The 21,137-nt window shown below is 35.5% G+C and overlaps 1 protein-coding gene across 3 annotated transcripts in view; it reads right to left on the bottom strand.

Annotated features, from left to right (window-relative positions):
• DIAPH3 (diaphanous related formin 3) overlaps window positions 1–21,137 on the bottom strand; it is a 201,959-nt gene that overhangs the window by 55,180 nt on the left and 125,642 nt on the right. For all 3 annotated transcript variants that reach the window (XM_030958150.1, XM_030958160.1, XM_030958168.1), the window contains 3 exons: window positions 20,140–20,304; window positions 16,054–16,189; window positions 242–337 (listed from right to left, as the gene is read on the bottom strand). In XM_030958150.1, coding sequence (XP_030814010.1) covers window positions 242–337; window positions 16,054–16,189; window positions 20,140–20,304 — 397 coding nt within the window. The remainder of the gene's footprint in view (window positions 1–241; window positions 338–16,053; window positions 16,190–20,139; window positions 20,305–21,137) is intronic.

Raw genomic sequence — 21,137 nt, 5'->3', positions numbered from 1 at the left:
AACTATTAAGCCTAAAAAGTTAAAGTACATTTGGATGTATTGAAAAGTCTTGTCATAATGATCTGGCTATAATAAGTTCAGTACATTAATTTCCAGTCTTATTGACATAAGCAACAGTCTAAACATCCCTGAAAATTCATTGTACTAACGAATTAAATCTGACAGTATCTAAATTCTAGAGCACTGGACCTAAATGCTTTTAAATTTCTCTGGAAAATAAAATATAAAATAGAATATTCACCTCTGGACCTTGGTGTCCTTTTCCTTCGGTCTCGAAAAGCCGCACCTGACTGCAAGGCCTCCAACAGGCTATCCATCACTCCAGTCTCCTCACCTTCTGTAAAGGAAAAAGAAAGAACCCTCTTGGTTACCATAGCAATATCAAAGCACAAAGAATAACATCAACAAAAACCAGTAATAAGGGATACCAATATTATTATTAAAACAATTCATTTCAAACTTTGACCAGTTCTTTAATATTTACGAATTGCTCTCTTGCAATTAACTACAACAGATTTGGTTTTCTAGAGACTGAACTAGATCAAATTCTATTCCACTCATTTCACATTCCTCTTTCTCTATATGGAGAGTCAAGCATAGTTTTAAGCGAAATGTCATTTAACTCATATTTTCATTTCAGTACCCTTCTACAACTGCAAATAATCAGTCTCACGTCAGCTTTTGAGAGCTGTCCTTTATATGATTTGTTACATTTGACAAAAGACCATTCTGTTATTGTGATAAAAAGTTAAAATTGTTTCTCAGCAGGGAGCAGAGCGAACAGTTTTGGACTGGATAGGATATAGTGATATCCACAGGTAGCTTTAATCAAAAGCCATTTTCCGTTCACATTTAATAACCTCTGGCCAATAATAAATAATTGATGTAGTTCAGGAAAATTCTACTTGTCAAATTATATGCTTATAATGCCTAATAATATACACAGGTGCACAATAACCCCCAAAAGAATTATGAATGTTACTCTGAGATAGCAACCAAATGCAAGTATTAAACACTCTCCTTTTACTTCCATTAACAAACACATCAGAAAGTGTTCTATTTTTTAACCTTGTTACCCCATTGTATGTATACATGGGAGGACAAAGAACAGAACACTGGGATTAACTATACAACAAAAAAATCTCAATGGAGGAATAAAGAATTCCCATGGTAGAAATCTCATTATACCCCACTGGGCAAAACTCCCTAGGTCAACACACCTCTTGGATAGAGTCAGCAGTTATTGCTAACAGTGAATATGCAAATCAGGATCTAAACCACCTGGTGCATATAACAAGATACTAAATACAGGGGGACAATCACTGCCCTGGTCCTGCTGGCCATGCTATTGCTGACACAAGCCAGGGTACCAGTAGCCTTTCTGGCCACCTGAGCACATACTGGCTCACTTTCAGCTGCTGTCAATCAACACCCCCAGGGCCTTTTCCACTGGGCAGTTTTCCAGCCACTCTGTCCCCAGCATGCAGCGCTGCAGGGGATTGCTGTGACCTACATCCAGGACCCACCAGTTGGCTTTGTTGAACCTCATGCAACTGGCCTCAGCCCACTGATCCAGTTTGTTCAGATCCTTCTGCAGAGCCTTTCTGTCCTCCAGCAATTCAACACTTGTCACCCAGCTTGGTGTCATCTGCAAACTGACTGAGGGGGCATTCAATTCCCTCATCCAGATTACTGACAAAATACTAAATAGGACAGTGCCCAACACTGAGCCCTGTGGAGGGCTACTCATGGCCAGCCATCAGCTGCATGTAACTCTACTCACCACCACTCTCTGGGCTCAGCCATCCAGCCAGCTTTTTATCCAGGAAACAGTAACCCTTAGTTCTTCTCCTTTCTCTATACTCTGCACTACCAGACTAGTTTTCAACCTTAGACAAAAGTGCTACATACAAAACCAAATAAGTGAAAATTAGCAAATAAATAATAATTTTGCCTAACATTTATATTCATGGCAGGTATAGAATAAACATGAAGACTGAAATATAGAATGTTTTTTATTTTTCTTTGTGTTTGCTATAACATGCTTTATTTATTACACTGGAGTTTGCTCTCTTACAACTAATGGACTATCACACCAATTAGTATGGCTTGGAATACACCTTATAAAAAATCACTCAGACTATGTATTTGGCTTCCTATTTGTTTGTTCAGATTTGGATTTTGTTTTGTTTTTATTTTGTTTTGGGGTTGATTTTTGTAGTGTCTTTTTCTCTTGTTGGTTTGGTAGGGGTTTTTTTGTTACTTGTTTAACTTTCTCCATCTGATGTCATGCAAGTCTATAAAATACTAATGTCTAGAATGAATATAGTCAGTGAATAGTTTCAAACCAACATGATGCCTGAAGAAATTTTGAGCCAAGACATTAGTTACATAAACAAACATGAAAAACATGAATGCTGGAGGAAAGCTTATAAGCATTTTAGGTAATGGCAATTCAAACAATACTGAATAGTATCACAGTCACCAAAATGATACCGTTCATGTCTATGGAAAAGAGTTCATAAGTTTTATTTTAGGAAATAGGAATAACAGAAGAAAAATTTCAATGCTATTTCAGCATGTCATCTGTTTCCTCTTAAGCCTGTCCAAGACTACTACAGATTTCATAGTAATTTCATAAACTTAACAATTTTCAGTATAAAAAACCATGATTACTATAAAAGGCTAATCAAATAAATTTTTTAAAAAGAAGATTTAAAATAATGCAACAGAAATATTGCAAACCCACAACTTCTTGGAGTAAAGCTGTAACATTTACATGCACCATCTGTTTTCACACTTATCTGAAATATTCTGGTAGTCACAAAGTGGATTATAGATTAGTGCTTCCATTGACATGCAAAACAGTATTAGAAGAATAAATTGTAGAAGACTGAAACTTGAATGAAAAAACTCATCTAATAGTTGCTCTGTATACATGGATGTATTGAAACAAGCTAACCACTGCAAATAAAAGCACATACCTAACAATCTCTGTACCCAAAACATGTAGAAAGCATGGTTTTCAAACTTGTACAACTTCAGTAGGCTCCAAATTCTGGTTTCTGGTACCTACATCAGCAGCTGACTGTGACAACTGCTGCTAAGTTATGCAGGTAACTATCAGTACCCACACTATTAATAATGTTGTCCAAGTGCCTATAATGGGAAGATTAAGAAATGAGAGTCTACTATGCAGTATGTGAGAAATCTTTTAAATTACCTTGGGAGAGCTGTATACAACATTGCTACCATGCCAGTACAAGAGTCACAAATACTGTTCGATATAAACACTTCCTAAGGGGCCTTTAAATCGGCTTTCACAAGCTGCTGCAGATGACTGGCACCAGTCCCAACTGGCTTCCTAATTAGTCAAGTGTATCAATCTTTTGACACCATAGAACTAGGAATTCTGGTTGGCTTGCAGATAGTTACATAGTCCACAGTAATTCCTTTGAGAAAGATATCCTTTTATGATTTAAATGATCTCTTTTCCCTCAACTGCAGAATAGAAGATTTAAACACTTTTTAATATCATACCTAATTAAAACTCATACAACTGTCTTTTAAATACCATCTAAAGGAGAAGTAAACTTCCCAAAGTAGCCAGTGAGTCTTGCCCTTGACATTTCAGTGCCAAGTCAGACATAAACTACCTAATTTCATAATTACATCTTTAAAAATGTTAAGAATATTAAAGACCCTTCTCTTCTAGTGCAGTGAGTATCATTAGCTTTACATGTGCACCTATAATGTCTTATAATGAGAGCAACAGATACTGCAGTTAGTAGTGACACGTGCATTTCATGTACTTATAAAGAACAAATTATATATATATACCATAATTCCAGGAGCAGTAGTCCACTGACATGATAGAATCACAAATACCATTAGCAATGTGGTTTTAAAATAAGAGTATTGTAACAATATTATTTTGGACAAAAATGCTTTATTTTTACAGTTCCCTGAACCTGTCCAATATAAAATAAACACAGAACACCAGGACTCCAAAAGTTCATTTTACCAGGAGAAAACATAATAATATGCCTGTTTCCTTTTTCACAGAATCAAATCTTTATTCAGCTACTCTTCTCACAAAGGAAAATACCAAGAAGTTTCAGAAAAGCAAACCATGGATTCTTTAGCAAGGTTACTGTTGATGTTGCTTACTCAAGCTGTACACTTACAAGATTTAGCTACAGGAAGCTTGACTATCATCTTCCACCTGTCCTTATTTATGGCATTGCAACTATGTGCAGCTTTTTGTTATACTGGAGATAATGAAAAGGACCAGCTCCTAAAGATAAACACTAAGTTTTGTGTGAAACTAAAAGCACACAACTTGGACAAATACTTACATTAAAAAGAGACCCTACAGATTCCATAACGGTTACAGAAGGAAAAGGATGCAAAACCTCAAGGGTTATTCCTGAAGTTAGCTGGATAGCCAAGTTTAATTATCTTTGTTTCATCTTTGACATAACTTCCTGGCAAGCACTCAAGCCTTCATATACATTAACAACAAACTTGGAGTGCTGAGGGTATTGGATTTGTTTTCCTCATCTTAAGAAGTAAATCCTCTCAATTCAGCAAATACCAGAATTGATGCTTTTTTACTCTTGTTTGCTAGAATACACACTGTTTTTCTTCTTTCTCTTCAGCTCAGGACATAATTCAAGTTCGACATACTTCACCCAGTTTTTGACTGACTAAAATATAAGCCCTTCACAGCCTACTTCAAGGTTTAGCTCCCTCTTGGTCTTGTGCATTTACATACAAAAAAATTCAGAGGCAAATGATTGCCAGGCTTGGGACAGTGACAGCTGAGATGTTTCCAGACTATTTGCACAAGGAAGGAAAAAAGAAAGTTATATCTCTTAACTTTGTTATTGTTGTACCTGTACTTTAAAGACATACTGAAAAGTCCTTTATATTTGCTTTTACAAGGTAAAGACTGATTTTGATTAGTGGAGGCTACAAAGCATTACTCAGCTGACTAAAGGCCTCCATCTAAATTTGAAGTAACGTTCTCTGAACAAAATCACAAGAGGAAAGCTTTAGGCATGCGTCATTTTGAATGACTTAGGCTCCAAGAAGTAGAACAGCAGATCACAGAGAGAAAGATAATTGAAGCCATCAGTGCAGCAGTGGGCTCCAATGTTTTGGATGTGGGGGTCCATCTTTTCAGTCTTAGAGTGTAAGGCAGCCAGATTCTGTGCAGTGTTCATAGTGCTGATGTGAACAATTTCTAGATCTTTCAGCCATGTATATGATCAGGGCAGAAGACTTTTTGAAGGCTGTTACATTGTAAACATAAACATACAAAGCAACCTTAATGCTTCAATGTAACATTGAAACATTTTGGTTGTCATTTAAAAATGACTACCTCAACTCTGAGCCTTCATTCCAGTGAAATTCAGATACAATTTTACAAAGGATTTGTGGGTGGATGATAAGAACAACTTTGTCAAGAAAATGCACAGGATATGTAGACTTCAACTTGAACTTTTTATAAGGCTTTGATTTTTTTCTGGTAAAGCCATAGCAGCAATCAGATAATCTTCACTGACAGGTGAGTTAAGGAATACATGACTATCAGTCTGACTTTCAATAACAGCGCACAAACTAGAGCCATGACCCAGAACACAGGGATTCCTTTGACACTGCTAAAATTTTGGAAGAACCTTGTTTTCTTACTGTTTCTTCTTACTGTTTTCTTCTTACAGTAAGAAAAAGAAAATTTCCAGTGTACAGTTAAAAGCAGAAACAGGTGCCAAGTGTGCCTTGAATGGACTGGCTGAAAGGACAGCTCCTTTTAGATTTAGAAGTATTAAATGAAACTTAAGAAAAGTATCACTATTTGCAGTGACTTCAGGCAAAGGACACATAACAGCCCTTCCAAAAGCAAAACACATGCACATACCTCACATTTCAAATCAACACTCTAGTCCAGTATCAGAAGAGTTACATTTCTTACTTATGTCCAACACAAAGTAGAAAGCCTTTGATAGTGCTTCAGAGCCCTTGGCAAGTATAATCTAAAAAGGTATGATTTCTCCTAATGACTGATGAACCCATTCCATAAATCTAGCTGAGAAGAGTGGGTTTCATGCCATCTTGTTGGCTCTTGATAAACTGGTCCGTTGTTGAGCTGTCCTAGAGTGCTTTTATGGTTTAGAAATAGATACACTTTGACTCTAATCATAATAACAAAGAGGGCTCCAAGCTCCAGAGAGCTTAAAACAAATTCAAAATAAACTCCACCCTTCATGAACCCTGAAAGACAACTGTCCCTTTCAAATCAGCTGTTGAAATTAAGGTTGATACTTACACAAATTTAACTTAAGATTGCTCATATGACAAAAGCAAAAGGTAAGCTGTGACAAGAGGTGGTTCTTTACCACAGAGATACAAAAATAGTTCAGTGGTGTAAGGTACAAATTCTTGCATCTCAGTTGGATCGCAATTCCCCATTTAAGTAATGGGACTGAGAGTGAAATCATCTTAATATTGAGCTTTTTAATAAAAATGTCAATATTTCTGATGTTCATTGCGAGTCTGTAAGTCCTTTCTATGACAACAGAAAAAAGCCACTGTAAACTCACACTGAGTTTTCCACAGAGATTATCCCGTTTTATCTACATTGGAGCCAGATACAGTAGAATGACTCTCAAAGCGAGTGTTTCTAAGAGACAACTATGTAAACTGGACTTACAAAAGAATTAACAGAAAGTTAAGCCTTTGAAATTGTGTACCCCAGGACTTAATACTGAGGATAGTATTTATTACATCTTTGTTCATGACCCAAATGATGGAAGAGAGTGCAGTCTAATCAAGTTTGCATATTGTAGAAAATTCAAAATAATGGCTGACCCATTCAGAAGAACCTTGAAAAGCTTGACACATAAACATCCTAATGAACTCCAACAAAAGACCTGTATGTGATGAGGTGAAACCTCATCCAGGAGCACTGATGGGGGGCTAACTGGCTGAAAATCATCTTTAAAAAAAAATATTTGGGGACTCTGGTGAACAACATACTGATCATGGGTATTGTGGCTCTGTGGCAAAGATGACCAAAGAAAAGCGTTGCCAGCAGGTCACAAGAGGGCATCCTCCCCTCTTCTCACCACTGGTGAGACACATCTGCAGTGTTGAGTCCAGCTCTGGCACCCCTGTACAAGGGAGACACAAACATATCCAAGCAAAGTCAAGGGCCACGAAGATGCTAAAGGGATTAGACCATCTCTCATATGAGAACACACTGAGAGAGCTAGGGCTGTTCAGCCTGAAAGGAGGAGGTTAAGAGGGATCTTAATATATATAATCACCTGTGGGGAACAGTGTGGGGTGCAAAGGGGACTGCATCAGAGTCATCTTAGAGATGCCAGAGAAAAGAGTAGGCAATAAGCACAAACTGATTACAAAGAGGTTACCTTTTCACAAAGTCCACTGAATTTTGCATACACACCTACTCTCTCACCAACTCAACAATACAGGATAGTCTAGAAATGCATTTTATATTGCATTACCTGCTAATGTTTTTAAAAGCCATTTAAAAGACTCAATCTTTTTATAGCCCTTTTCCTATTCGCTTTGGATGCTGTGCCTTTTAGTGGGGAAAAAAGCCTGCTAAATTGAGAACAATGCTAAGTTTCTTTTAGTTTTATTTAACCACTTATAACCAAAACAGATCAGCACTCAGATTATCTACGGCTATGACTTGAAGGGACAGCTAATAGCAAAGAACTATTGTTTACATATGAAGAAGTCAGTCAACATGTTTTACTATTATGGAGTTTCCCATTTTCTTTACACATGACAACTCCAATGACACTGACAAGAATACAAGCAATCTGCTTTCCAGAATAGCCAAAACTGGTATTTTCACTAGTTTTGTTTCACAGGGGGGGAAAAAATACAAACATCTATTATTGAGATGGATCTATTACAATTTCATTTAGAAAGCAAGAAGAACAACTATGGGAGCATTATTAATTGAACATAGCTTCCTAAAAGAATATATGGATCTGGATATAATACACCTTACATCTTATCTCTTGGTTACTGTGTGCCTCTGAAGAAGCTTATTGAGCCCAGTACTGTTTCCATTTAAATTTATAAACAGGCAATAAATTAGAAAATATACACATTGATTGCTCATACTGAAAGTTGTGCTACAGAGATGAGGGGCTCAAGAAAATTTTCAGGTTCAACATTTTTTCATGGGTGGAGCGATAAAGTTCAGACTGGACTGAGTGACTGAGCTTACTCTAAGGAAAACTTCTGGGTAGCTTTGGGTGGGAAAGACCCTTTGGTCTTGGGTTGGGTAGGTGTAAATGCCTAAGAATATCCAGAAAAATCAGAGCAACAGCCCACCTACCCCTGCATCCTTTGTGCACTAGTATCCAATAGCAAACAATTATACAAAGGACAGGATAAATATATAATTACATTTCTAGAATGGTCTCTTGGTCTCCAGCTGTTCATGATTCAAAGACTTTGTATTTGAATTTAGTAGTCTTCAATAGAGAGAAGCTGCCAGAGGAATCAAGTCACTTTTGTCAGCAAGCTTCAGAGCAAGAATATTTTGGTATCCAATAACAAGGCTATACTTCTGTACAACCATTGAGGTATTGCTGAGTGAAGATAAGCGTCCTAGCAAACAGCATAGTAATAGAAGCAGCAGCAGACTCAGTTTGAAGAAGAGTCAGAGACATGACCTTCTCATCAGCTAGCTTTCCAACAATTACAGAGCAGGTTCTTGGCTCTTTTACAACCTTGAACTGAGGAAAGTAAAAATAAAGTATATCCTCCAATGCTTTGGTAAGGATATTTATTCCTCCCTTCCTCTGCAACTTGAGAAAAGAAACTTTTGATGATACAGAAAAAAACCTGAAAGAATAAAAGCATCATATAGCAGGAGTGAGACTCTAGAGGACTAGGATGTCTACCTCCTTACAGAGGAGATGTGAGGTAGTATTTGGATTAGGAAATGCCTACTCAAATCAAAACCTACTATCTGTACAAACATTAGAGCTGTTAGAGCTCTTAATACCAAAGACGTTTCCAGAGATTGTAATTGTTTTTCACGGTAATGCCATTTTAAGTTAGCAGCATTGTTTTCACGTTTGTTGAGAAATTTTACTGCTATAACATAAATGGCAAGCCTTATGAGAATATTCATCTACAGACATTTCTTTATTGACTCTTAATTTTTTCAACAGTTCTGTTTGTTCTAATTATTTTTCTCTCTTCCAAATACATCTGTTATTTATTTTCCCATGGGCTTTGTGTAAACCTCAGTTTCACAAATGCTTTTCAGCTGCTATCTCCACAGTTTCACAAATGCTTTTCAGCTGCTATCTCCACAGATTCCACTTCTAAGTAAAATTTTCAGAAGGAAAATAAATGTTTCTTCTAAACAACATGCTCTTTTGGAGCTTCTACATAGTACAAATTAACAGCAGTTGCTGCATTCTGAGCCCATGGGCTGCAAATAAGTGCATGAACCTCCATGTTCCAGAAGACTTAACACCTTTGACATCTTGTTAGAGCACAGCCTGTGACTCTTAGTTGTTGATTAGATTAATATTCGTTCAGATCAGCTCTACTTTTTTGCACTAAAAACATCAAATTCTGTGAACATATAAGGTTTTGCTGTATCTCATCTTTTGCAGTGGCTTCTGCAGATGTTTTACATCAGATGTATCACATTGAGTCTGTTAGATTTTTTTTTATTAAACATACCTGTATTTTATCATTCTCTGGAACCTTTTTCAAGCATGTATGTGCCAATTATTCTTGAGGGAACATGTGGATGTTCTTGGTAATTTACCCAGATTTATACTTTACTGTCAAAACAATGCAATTGTAGCTGAAAAATAACCTCCATACTTAGGGAAGTATCAAGTGATATCTCCTTTCTGGTGGATTTGTGGTCAACGTCTGTCACATCTCCTTCCTCACATGTATGACTTTTTTTTTTTTTTGTAAACAGACATTATGCAAAAATTAGATCTACTCTCCAAAATTGGCCAACTTTCCAGTAAATATTAACATGAGTAAATACTGAGTAAGCAACTCTGAAAGGTCTCAGAGTTCTTTTTGCTTCTGCCACTGTAATTTAACATAAGAGGAAGAGCTTACACTCCCACACAGTTATGGAAAGGAGTTATTTCCCACTGGCTTCCTAATAAAAGTGATTCTTAAGAATGAATTCAAATAACAGAAAATGACCTCAGGAATCCTCTTGGTGAAGAGGGCCCAATTTGAGGATAAGTGGAGGCAATCAGGGAACAAGAGGAAAAAGTTACTAGCACCAGGGAGGAAACAACTTGAGTGAAGCACTTGTAATTCCAAAAGGGGAAACTACCTGGAGAAAATAACTTCCACAAAATGCTTGTTGGATATTAGGAATTCTTCATATATATCATTGTCAGATCTTCTATCCCCTTTACAACTAAATTTAGTAATTTAGTTGAATGAAACATACTCCTAAATTCCCAAAAGCTAATATATATACTATTGTCCAAAATCTGTATTTTTTTCAGGACATTATTCCAGCAGACATTTTGAAAAAACAAATTGCCAACATATTTTAGAAACTAATGATGTCATTTCAATGACTTTTACAGTCCTTCATTCCCTTCATTCCTCCCAAGAGGAAAGGAGTACTCTTGAGAAGTATTGAATCTCTTACTCCAGTGAGAACAAATTAATAAAATGGAAGCCTTATGAACTTGAGCTAAGCAGGTAAAGTAGGGTCTTTGACGGTACCTACTAATATAAACAGCTTTGGGGATTTTTAATTTATTTTAAAGGCAAGCATTTTATCTGTTGGAATCTGAACTTTAATTACCTAATTACATTTACTTCTTTCATTTTTTAAACTATCAGTACTGGCATTCATGGTGTCCTTTAGTTTTGCACAACACTGCAGAACTAATAAAAATATTCATATTGCTCAACTTAGCAGACAATAATAAAGCAGTAAATATTTGAAGAACCAAAGCCTAAAACGCTCTTAGCAAGTTTGTGAGACAGGAATGTGTTTTGTTTTTATTTTTTTTCCAAAACAAGATAAACAATATAAAACCTCTGCAAAAATAAATGCTGCAAAATTGACTGCAAATAAGGTCATAACTGTTTAAATGAACTAAAACTTATTTAAAACTAGATAATTATGATAAAAATGAAACTGAATAACACAACTGAGAACAAACTAATATGCTATATTGGAAATCAGATATTCCATTTTGGCATTACTTCACTGCTTCTATGCAAGAAAAGGGCAATCTTTGTAAATAACCACTGATAAAAGTGGCTTGTAACTTAAATAGTATTCAAAGTGAGACACAATGAAGATGCCACAATGATGGAGTTCTCAATTATATTACAATAAATGTAGCTGCTATTATCTCAGCTATAGAATTCTTTACATTCTGATAAGATCAAAATAATTGATTGGTCTGCTTCTACTAAGAATCTGAACAGCATGAGAAAGTATGTATCTGAATGTTAATAGTATGCAGACAAGTGGCATTTACATAAAGATTCCCTTTCACTGGCTATTTACCTTTGGAAGGGTAGTGTTGATAGTTTGATTTGGCTTCACAAAAGCAAGTAACGCATCTCATGATGAATATAATTTTGTAGTCCAGAGAATTTTTAGTGGACAGGTTTTATTAACATAAATTTCAAAACGCTAAGTATCACTCACTACTTAGTCAAAATGTTTTCCACTTAGTCAAAATGAATTCCACTTACTTTTCAAGCTAGGATGGAGCTGAAAGGAAAATATGAAGCTGATACTTTTACTATGTAAACTGAAGACTCACAGCCCTCTTTATCGGTGAACTATTTGAGCTGTGACCACTAGGACATGAAGGTGTTGCTAAGATGTAAAGTAGAGATAGAGACTTTTAGCAAACTACACTTTAGAGGTGTGTAAATCTGACACTGGTTGCAGGTCCAAATCTCAAAAACAATTTGCAAGAGGGCAAATGAAAGTATTCCATATAATAACAGAAATCTATGGTCTCATTAGCAGAAGTTAAAATATATATTGTAAAGACTACCTAAAATGTTCAGGTTTTTCTAAAACATGCTGTACTGCATATTCATAAAACACTACACACTTTACAAACTATAAAATATTAATACAGTTATATCTGAGATATTAAAAAAATAATTTTAAACTTCACAAAGACTTATCACAAAGTGCAGGTATTTATCTAATTTAAGAAAATTACCATATCAACACTGAATTTGGTGCAATGGTATGGCAAAAGAAGCCTGATATAGAAGCATGGATGACAGAGCATACCTGGGATCTAGATGACTCAGTTGTCGCCTGCGTATCAAAGGCACAACACAGGTTAAGAAAGATTATTATAGTTTGTGAGAAGGTCAATATATTACAGGACTACCTTGGAACTCATATTTGTCATAAATGTCTATTACTACTAACTAAAATTATTGTTTTCATCCTGAAGAAATTAGTTTAAACTAAAACTGAGGCGTTACCTTTAATTCAGATTGTTTTTTTTTTATTAATATGACCTTTGTAGTCTTCTTTTTTTTTTTGTTGTAGCTAATTCAAAACTGGTAAAAATACAGTCCTGACATGCTATATGCAAATTAATGACTCAAGTCACATACTGGTTATATTTAAATAAAATTTATATTTTGTTACATATTACTTTATGATATAAGTGTCCCTGTGCATGGCAGAAGGGTTGGGAGTTTATTGTCCATTCCAGCCCCCTAGCATTCTATTATTCTATGATTCTATATTAAGATTTTGTCAGTGCAAAAAAGTCAGCAAATAACCCCAAGTAACTAAAAACTTTTGCAGTATTATGTAGATTACTTTTATGCAAAATTAGCTTCCTCCACCTCATGCAGACAAAGGTAGCATGATAGGCAACAAACCCCTGCTCTTCAAATAGCTTCCAAAAGCAGATGAAAGATGAAGAAACCCAAAGAAAAGGACTTCAAGAACAAAGCAGAATCTGAAGAAGGTTAGATATCGGTGTTGTAAATGAGACCAGTGGTTAACAATGCAAGCTTAGGATGATGATACAAATCCTGTTTAAGCACTGGATGGCACCTCAGGCGTTGAAAGGTATGAAGTATAGGCTGAAAGAGAAGCTCCAGAATCATAAAGTAGTCACTAATGGCTAATTAATGGTCACTGAATAAAAGCACAACCTGAAGCACTGAAAGATTGCTTTTACCTCAAGAAAAGGAGCAGCAGCTAAGCAAGAGAAAATCAAAGGCATTGCTGTGGCCTGGGGAGCTAATCAACAAGAGGATTTGAACTATCTAGAAACTAAACCATTTTATAAAAGAATAAGATCCAAAGCTGTGCCTAGGGAAGGAAAATGAGAGGGTAGAGTAGGAAAAAAAATCTATTTCAGTTCTAGCTTCCCTTGCAGAAAACCTCTGAAATTTCAGTATGCCATCTTGTCAACTAGGAACATCATTGGTAGGCATGATCACCAACACTACAGTATCAACTCCATTGGATTTTATACTGACATTATATTTCGGACACAGATGTTAAGACAGACAATGCAGAGGTAGTGATTGATAGGTACTAAGAGCCAATTATAGTGACAAGGGTAAGATAATCGCACAACCAGTGCTGCTAATGTCTGCCAGCCCAGTAAAATGGGATTGGGTTATTTTTTGATTGTTTTTTTATGTTTTGGTTTTTATTGCTGTCACTGCTTCTTAAAGTGTTTAAAAGAAGTTTAAGAGAAACACTTAAGAAACCATGAAGTAGCACATAGTACACGGATTCACAGCCATTCCCAATCTTCAATCATTTTCAGTTAAAAACGCCATGTTACTAAAAAAAAAAAAGAGTTGAGATGTAGAATACACTATGATCTATCTACTGAGAAAAAAAAAATTGAAGAACCATTTAGTATATGTACTCTCATCTTTTCTACCAAGTATACACCTCTTTGAAACCCCAAAAATAACTTCTGTGTTGGTTACAACAATGAGCTTTACTCGAGCAATATTTGAAATAATGTTCCTACGAATCTAACATGTGATCTAGTTACCATATAAAGAAATAACAGGCAGCAAAAATCAGTTACTCCACAGTCACACTTCAGGTAAGAGTGTTTTGATATTTTGAAAGACAGAGGACCTGGTTATGAATTTTTCAGCAGATCAGACATGACTGATTTACAGATTCTTAATGAGAAGACAGCCTTTAAATGAACAAATCATAGCTAGGAAAAAAAAGGGAAAAAGGAAAAAAACCTTTTTTTTTTATTGGCTACATAACTACAAAAAATCAGAGCTACATTATGCCTCCAATTAAATACTGTAAGTATAATTTTGGTAAGACTGTCAAAATAATAATAATTATCATCATTAAAAAACCAAAACAAACAACCCCATTTTTCACACATTTGCTGTTGTCCTCCCTGACAAACAAATCTACTACATGTCCTTTCCTTCCCACTCCCAAAATTCAAGTTTTCTAGTAGACTTGAAAATATGTTGCAAAAAGGCACAAGAAACCTTATAACTCATCAGTGGGCAATTTACTCAATATCAGGCTCAAGATATTTATAGCTTGAGGTGACCCTAACGCCATCTTCTACTATCTGCTGTTAAGATCAGTCATTCCAAACTGAACCTTCCATGACTCACAGGACAAGAAACATCTTTCTGTACACTTGCATGATATCAAAACCCCAAGCTACTTAAAGACAAGTACAGGACAAGAACTTAGCTCTGCCACATCAGCTGAAGTGGAAGGGTTCACCATCAGAGGCCTACATACACACGTGTATATAATACATAAGTCTCCAATGTTGGCACCTGTATTCTGGGAAGATTGAACATGACATTGTGAAGAACAGGACTTGAGAGCAGCTTTAACTTGGACTAAAGGACTATCAATTTTCCATCCAAAATGCTATCAGTCATATATGCTGAGAGAAATCTGAGAGAAATGCCTGAGAGAAATCTTGTTTGAAACATTTCCAAGCATGCATAAATACAGACACCACTTTTATCCCTTCCTAGTCTTCTGCAGCCTCCTCTATCTTCTGTGAGCATTGAAAAGATTGTCACTGGTGACTGTGATTGGGTCTTGAATTGTATTTAGAATTTCTGTGTCCAGAGAGCAGCTGCCTGATTTCCCACAAGAAAGCTTTAGACTCGCACCTCAAAACGTAGACAGGCTTATAAAAATGAATCAAAGACGTTTGGTCTGAAACATCTCTGAAACTAAGCACACCTACTCTGGCTATTAGTGAAAACTGGAAGAGACAGATGATCATTTATGCCAAAGGTGGCAACCAGGCTTTAGGTAGGGAACTGTTTAACAAGATCTGCTCAGGAAAAGAAAAAGAGAAGCTCATGGCAATTTACACACTAAGTCATGTATCATTCTGAAGGACTACAGAAACTCAGTCTAGGATAAAATACAGGCGTATGGAGGATCATCAGACACCTCTTTTAGTAACAGAAAACTCACAGCATCTGCCATCTCTTTTGGTACGAAAGACAATATAGCACCAGTAACTTTTAAAATGCACGGCTGAGGGGGTTTTTGAGGTGTTTCTGTAGTAACCTGTTAAAATAACAATTGACATACTCAAAGAAAAACACCAAGTAATTCAGGAAGAGCTTAGTCTTAAAAAAGAACAAAAATGAGTATGTAACTTTAGTTAAAGAAAATAGCTTTGTGATTTGAAAAATGTCTTTTCTCAAATAACATAAAGGGTTTTGAGCATAACTGAACTTACACGTGGTCACACAAGGTTCAATATATTCCAAGGGAAAAATAAAAAGCAGCAATTTGAGTTATTTTATAACTCAAAACTCCAGGCGATTAGGAAAGCTCATTTAAAAAAACCGAAAATTTAAACACCTCTTTGCTGAAAACTTTGATCAATGAAAAAGCATTCATCTACTTTGTTGTTTTTTTTTCTTCTCATAGCACATTCAGATAATGAAAAAATAGAAGATTTATTTCCAGTAAAATGCTTGGTCAAATGTGTTTTCTACATCACTTACCTGTTTTCATTTCTAACAAGCGTTTTTTCTTTTGTTGTCTCTCTAGTTTTTCTTTTTCTGCCTTCTCCTTAGCTATTTTAGCACGTCTCTGTTTTTCTTCTGCTTCCCTTCTCCTCATATTTTCTTTTACTGCTTGCTATGAAAAAAGGTAATAGAGTTCCATTAAAATGGAAGTCTTAGAAAAAACAAAGCTGAACCTTAAAAACAAAGAAAACAGCTTTCAAACTGTAACCCCCTAACTAACCTTAATTTATCAAGTAAGTATTTCACATTCCATATTTAGAATATTTTATTCAGAAGAGTAAGCAAATTCAGAATAAATACATTAAAAGCATACTAATTGCTCCCAAATGAGGTTTATAAATTCAGCAAGAAATGCATCTTAAGAATACACATGTACGAAGAAGTCAAAATGTCTAAACCACCTTGTTCTACAAAAATGTATGTTACGATTTGTAGTTCTAAAACAATTTCAATTCTTCTTTCTCATGCTGCCACTATACTAAGCAAAACAAGGTTGCCTGTGTAACAGAGTTGCATTTTTCTTATTCTTATCAATATATGCATTAATTCACTGAGTTTAAAAATTCTGGTTAATTTTTGTAAAATACTGTTTATTTGGAATTATAAATATGTACTCCAAAACTTCCACTGAAGCTAAAACAGAACAATGAGTTTCAGAGTTTTGAAATAAAAACGGTTAGCATATTCAGACACTAAGCAAAAGAACTCTATTACATTCAATACATTTTTAACAAAAGTATTTTGGGATTACCTTTTCATTATTTTAATGTTAGCTATGTACACTGGTAAATTCTCAGTGCTCTAAGAATCTACATTTGCATTAAAGTGCACCTATTCTTTATTGCAGAAAGTTGTTTTATTCAGAACAGCTACACAGAACCCTGACTTTGATAATATATTAAAATGTCCCCTGTTACAAAATGGCTAACATCTTCACAAGGTCTGAGGCAAAAGCTGCAATTTTGCAGCTCATTTGTTTTTAGCAGGAAAACATCCAGACTGCACTCAGGAAAGAAAAAATGGGCTGCCAAGTATTACATAGTACAGACAAATCTGGATTACAGCAATACTTGCACAGGCACACAGGCACTGTTTGCAGCATCACTGCCATAGAGAGTGACCAAAAGAAGGGGGGAAAAAACCAGCACATAAAGCTTGTGAAGAAATACTTGTGTTGGATAACTGAGGAAGAGTAAGCTTTCCATCATGAAAAATGACAATGGAATGGATTTTTTATACCAAGCAAAACTGTACTTTCACAGTGACTCCTCCAAAGTCACCTCTGTCAAATTTCTTGATTCAGGGAGAACAGGGTAGACGTTTCCTAAAAAATGCTAGAATTTTTGATTAAAATAATTTTGACAAATTATTTGCTGATTTTCAGACTGGGCATTCTATAGAATAAACTACTGGATAAAATTCAAATGGGACCTGGTACTCGACAAGTACAATACTGGCAGAAATTACACACTTTCCTTATAGAGTGACGAAGGAAGTTTCTACTTTGCACCTACTTTTCCCCCAAAAATAATATCAGTAGGACTCAGCCTCAGACTGCAGTCATTCAAATGCAGATGTCTATTCTTTTTAACCACATTGAACAAGTGGGCCTGACTCAATAGCTTATACCTTCATATGCAGTGCAAATGGGATGCTTTGGAGTATCACACCTTGCCCTCAGCCTTTCTCTAACAGGAAACCAATTTTCCACAAATTCTATGTCAAAGCTTGAAATTTCAGGCTGATGATGTCTTGAGTACTATTTAAGATGCTTCTCCAGGATACCGGGTACTTCTGTTGTTACATCTCCTTTGAGACATCAGGTAGACAGCTTTCCAAATTCCACTAAATGAATTAAGTATGCATCTCCTTTGACTAAAACACAAGATTAGACACTCAAACTCTCATACAAATATGCCCTGAGGCCAGATTCTATCCAACATGTCCCATGTGTTTTCTACAAGAAATGTAAATGGAATGCCAAGACCCTGATTTTCCAAACTGGAGGCATTCTTGGGTTCTCTCTTCAAACTCCCAGGGTAATTTCTAATTTTTATTTAAGTATTTGCTTCATATAAAGGAAAAACAGAGTCTAGGGTACACTTTTACTGTACCCTAGACTCTGTTGCTCTTCTTCTGGTTCTTGAAGTTATGCCTCTGCTGAAGAGTAACCTAGCACCAATAGGAGCAAGGGGATTCTATACCCTATGATTAGCCTGATTAGCTTAGTCTTGGACAGAAGAGCTGTCACGTCAAGGTGTGTTTGCTCCCTTTCCTACAACTGGAGGAAAATTCTAACCATTAGACAATTTCTTCATCATGAAAGCTATCCTTCCCAGGAAAGGAATGAACTTGTTAGCAGTACCCATGATGCTGTGAAAGTAGACAGGGAGGTTAACAGGGATATCTGATACCTAAGATGTTCCACTGAGTGTACCAGTAATTTAGCTGTGGAAGCTAAAGTCTCTGAAGGCAAGATGCTTCACCCCTTTTTGTGGATCTGGCCAAGTAACTGTACTCTAGATTTGGTGCTCACAGAGAGCAAATAATAGTTGTCACAGCTACCAAATAACACTGAAATACAAAGTGTAAATCAAAGTTAGCTAAGAAACTCAAGTCTAGGGCTCCAGATTTAAACATAGAGATTTTTAAAACTTTTTAATACATTTTCATTAATTAAGAATGGAAAAAAATAACTATAAGTAGGAAAATACTTCACGTAAATAATCAACTTTGCATGACAACAAGTTGACTGAACTTCACTCTCCCATACCTACTGGTGATGAGTCATCTTTTAGTTTGGGCTTCATAATAATCCAATGATTTTTCAGCACTAAATTTACAAGTCTTCTGGACTAAATTTTCTAAGATAACCATCACCTTCAGTTTCTGTCAGTAATAAACCCCAATACTAAACAATTTTGAAAATCAGCTCATTTGTCTCATGCTAGGCATCTCAAAAATCTTTTCTGAAAAACTGAGCAGCTACTCAAGATTTGGATTAGTGTCATTGAATGATAGGGGGTTTCATGCCTTATCTACACATCTTTTTCATATAGCCTTCAAAGTGCTCTGCAAGACAGAATTATTAATTTTCCTCAAGGTTTCTTCTATCATGCTCATCAATAATACCTAACTGTTGTGAAGCGTTAATTAATCTATCTTCATGAAACTGCTGTGAAGTAGAGGCTAGCATCAGTGCTAATTTTAAAGACACAAAGAAGAAATATGAGAAAACTAATGCAAAGCACAACCACCTTCTTAGAGCCTCCAACTCAACATGAACCTAAGCATTTAAAATTCTACATTTGCATCAGAGGTATGGTTTAAACATCAGAAATTAAAGTAATATAACTATTTTGTAATATTTATTAATTCTGAAATCAGACTACTGAGCTTCATATTAGGCACTGATCAAGTTAGGAAAACACAATGCCCCTGTTCCCAAAAATCATATAACTTGTCAAGCAAAATTATTGCAATTGAATAGTATCTTGGTTTTTAGTTGTGAAACTCTGAAGCAGCAGAGGATTAGAAATCATTACATGTTCCAAATGGTTGCTAAATATTGGTTCCAGTTTAAGCGCTTTCCTCAAAACGGATGGATACGACTTATATGAATTTCAAACTGTCTCCCAGTACCTGTGAAAGAAGTAATTTTCTCCACCTATATCTTCAGACCTGTCTGAAATCATTAAAAAACCCAACCAAACAAGTAAAACCAAACAAGACTGGGGAACATGCAAGGAACCTAAATACATGTGTTGTAATGATAAGTTGTAATGACTAGGCTCAAATAAGGAGTAGGCGGCAGAATGACTAAGTGAATCTTTCAATCTTTTTTCTTTTGATCCATAGGCATTAGCTGGATCATTCCTCCAGATTTTGTCACAAGACTCATGCTCATACAATATTCCTGCAGGAGCGTAGTCAGTAAGTTCAGCTGTGTAATAAGAAGCCAGATGTGACACAAATCAGCTTATTATCTAAATTCACACATATAGATAAGGCTACAAAATATAACTTCTAAGAAACATTAGGTATAAAATAAACATATTGTACCGTGAACATCATCCTGAAGTTGTTTAAGTCTGTTAAAAACTCCTCCACCGAAACTTTCTTCAGGTCAATGGCAAAATAGCCCATCACACTCTGATAGAGTTTTTCCATGTTCTCATGCATCCGTGAAAGTTTCTGAAAGTCTTCTTTGGCATGAACTAGGAAGCTGTACACTGCTGTTAAGGCTGCAAGAATACTCAGTGAATCCAATCAAAAACACTGCTTTCATTTAACATTGATTTGTATGTCATACACATTTCTTATTTCCTCAAATAAGGACCAAAAGAATTCCTTCCATGTTGTACATACTTCCTGATAGTTACTGTGTACACTAAGCCTATGAATAAATTCAGGGACTTTCATCAAAATATCTCAACCACTTTAAAGTTATTCAATTACTACATAATTTCTTATGAAGTGAAATGAAATGTATGTAACTAATCTAACTTCAAGCACCCATGTAGTTTATTTAGTATCATTGTCTTCGTATTGAAGCTAAATGCTTAGGTATATAAATTACTACATCCTAAGAATTTAGGTACAGATACCAATAATTAACCTGAATACTTTATCAATAAATACTACAGTCCCTACTAAAATTAGAGTAGAAACAGAAATATTGATAAACAGTATTAAAAATAAAAATAATGAAAGATAAAAAACTTCATTGTAACAGCAATGCATTTATTTCTGTTCCTGAAGGCCGCATTAGGTATTTATGCTTTTTCTAAGGCTATTCGCAATGTCAACACAACTTAATTAAATTAGAGGTGAAAACAATAAAACTAATTCTATAAAAGATAAGCAATTTAAAAACAGCTTCAAAATATTGCATATAAAATAAAAACCCCTATGTTTATTCAGGACTTCGAATAACGTAGTTTGCCAAAGAAGCTCAAAGACAAAATATTATACATAGCCATTTCTCTATGTTGGGCAACTTTAGGAAGTGTGTACTTTAATGGAAGGGTAGCTAAATAAATATTTATGTTCCATTATTT

The sequence above is a fragment of the Camarhynchus parvulus genome, chromosome 1, assembly GCF_901933205.1.
Source record: "Camarhynchus parvulus chromosome 1, STF_HiC, whole genome shotgun sequence".
NCBI classification, from domain to species: Eukaryota; Metazoa; Chordata; class Aves; order Passeriformes; family Thraupidae; genus Camarhynchus; species Camarhynchus parvulus.
Note: the sequence above shows the minus strand (reverse complement) of the source record. Positions and strands in the feature narration are given on the sequence as shown.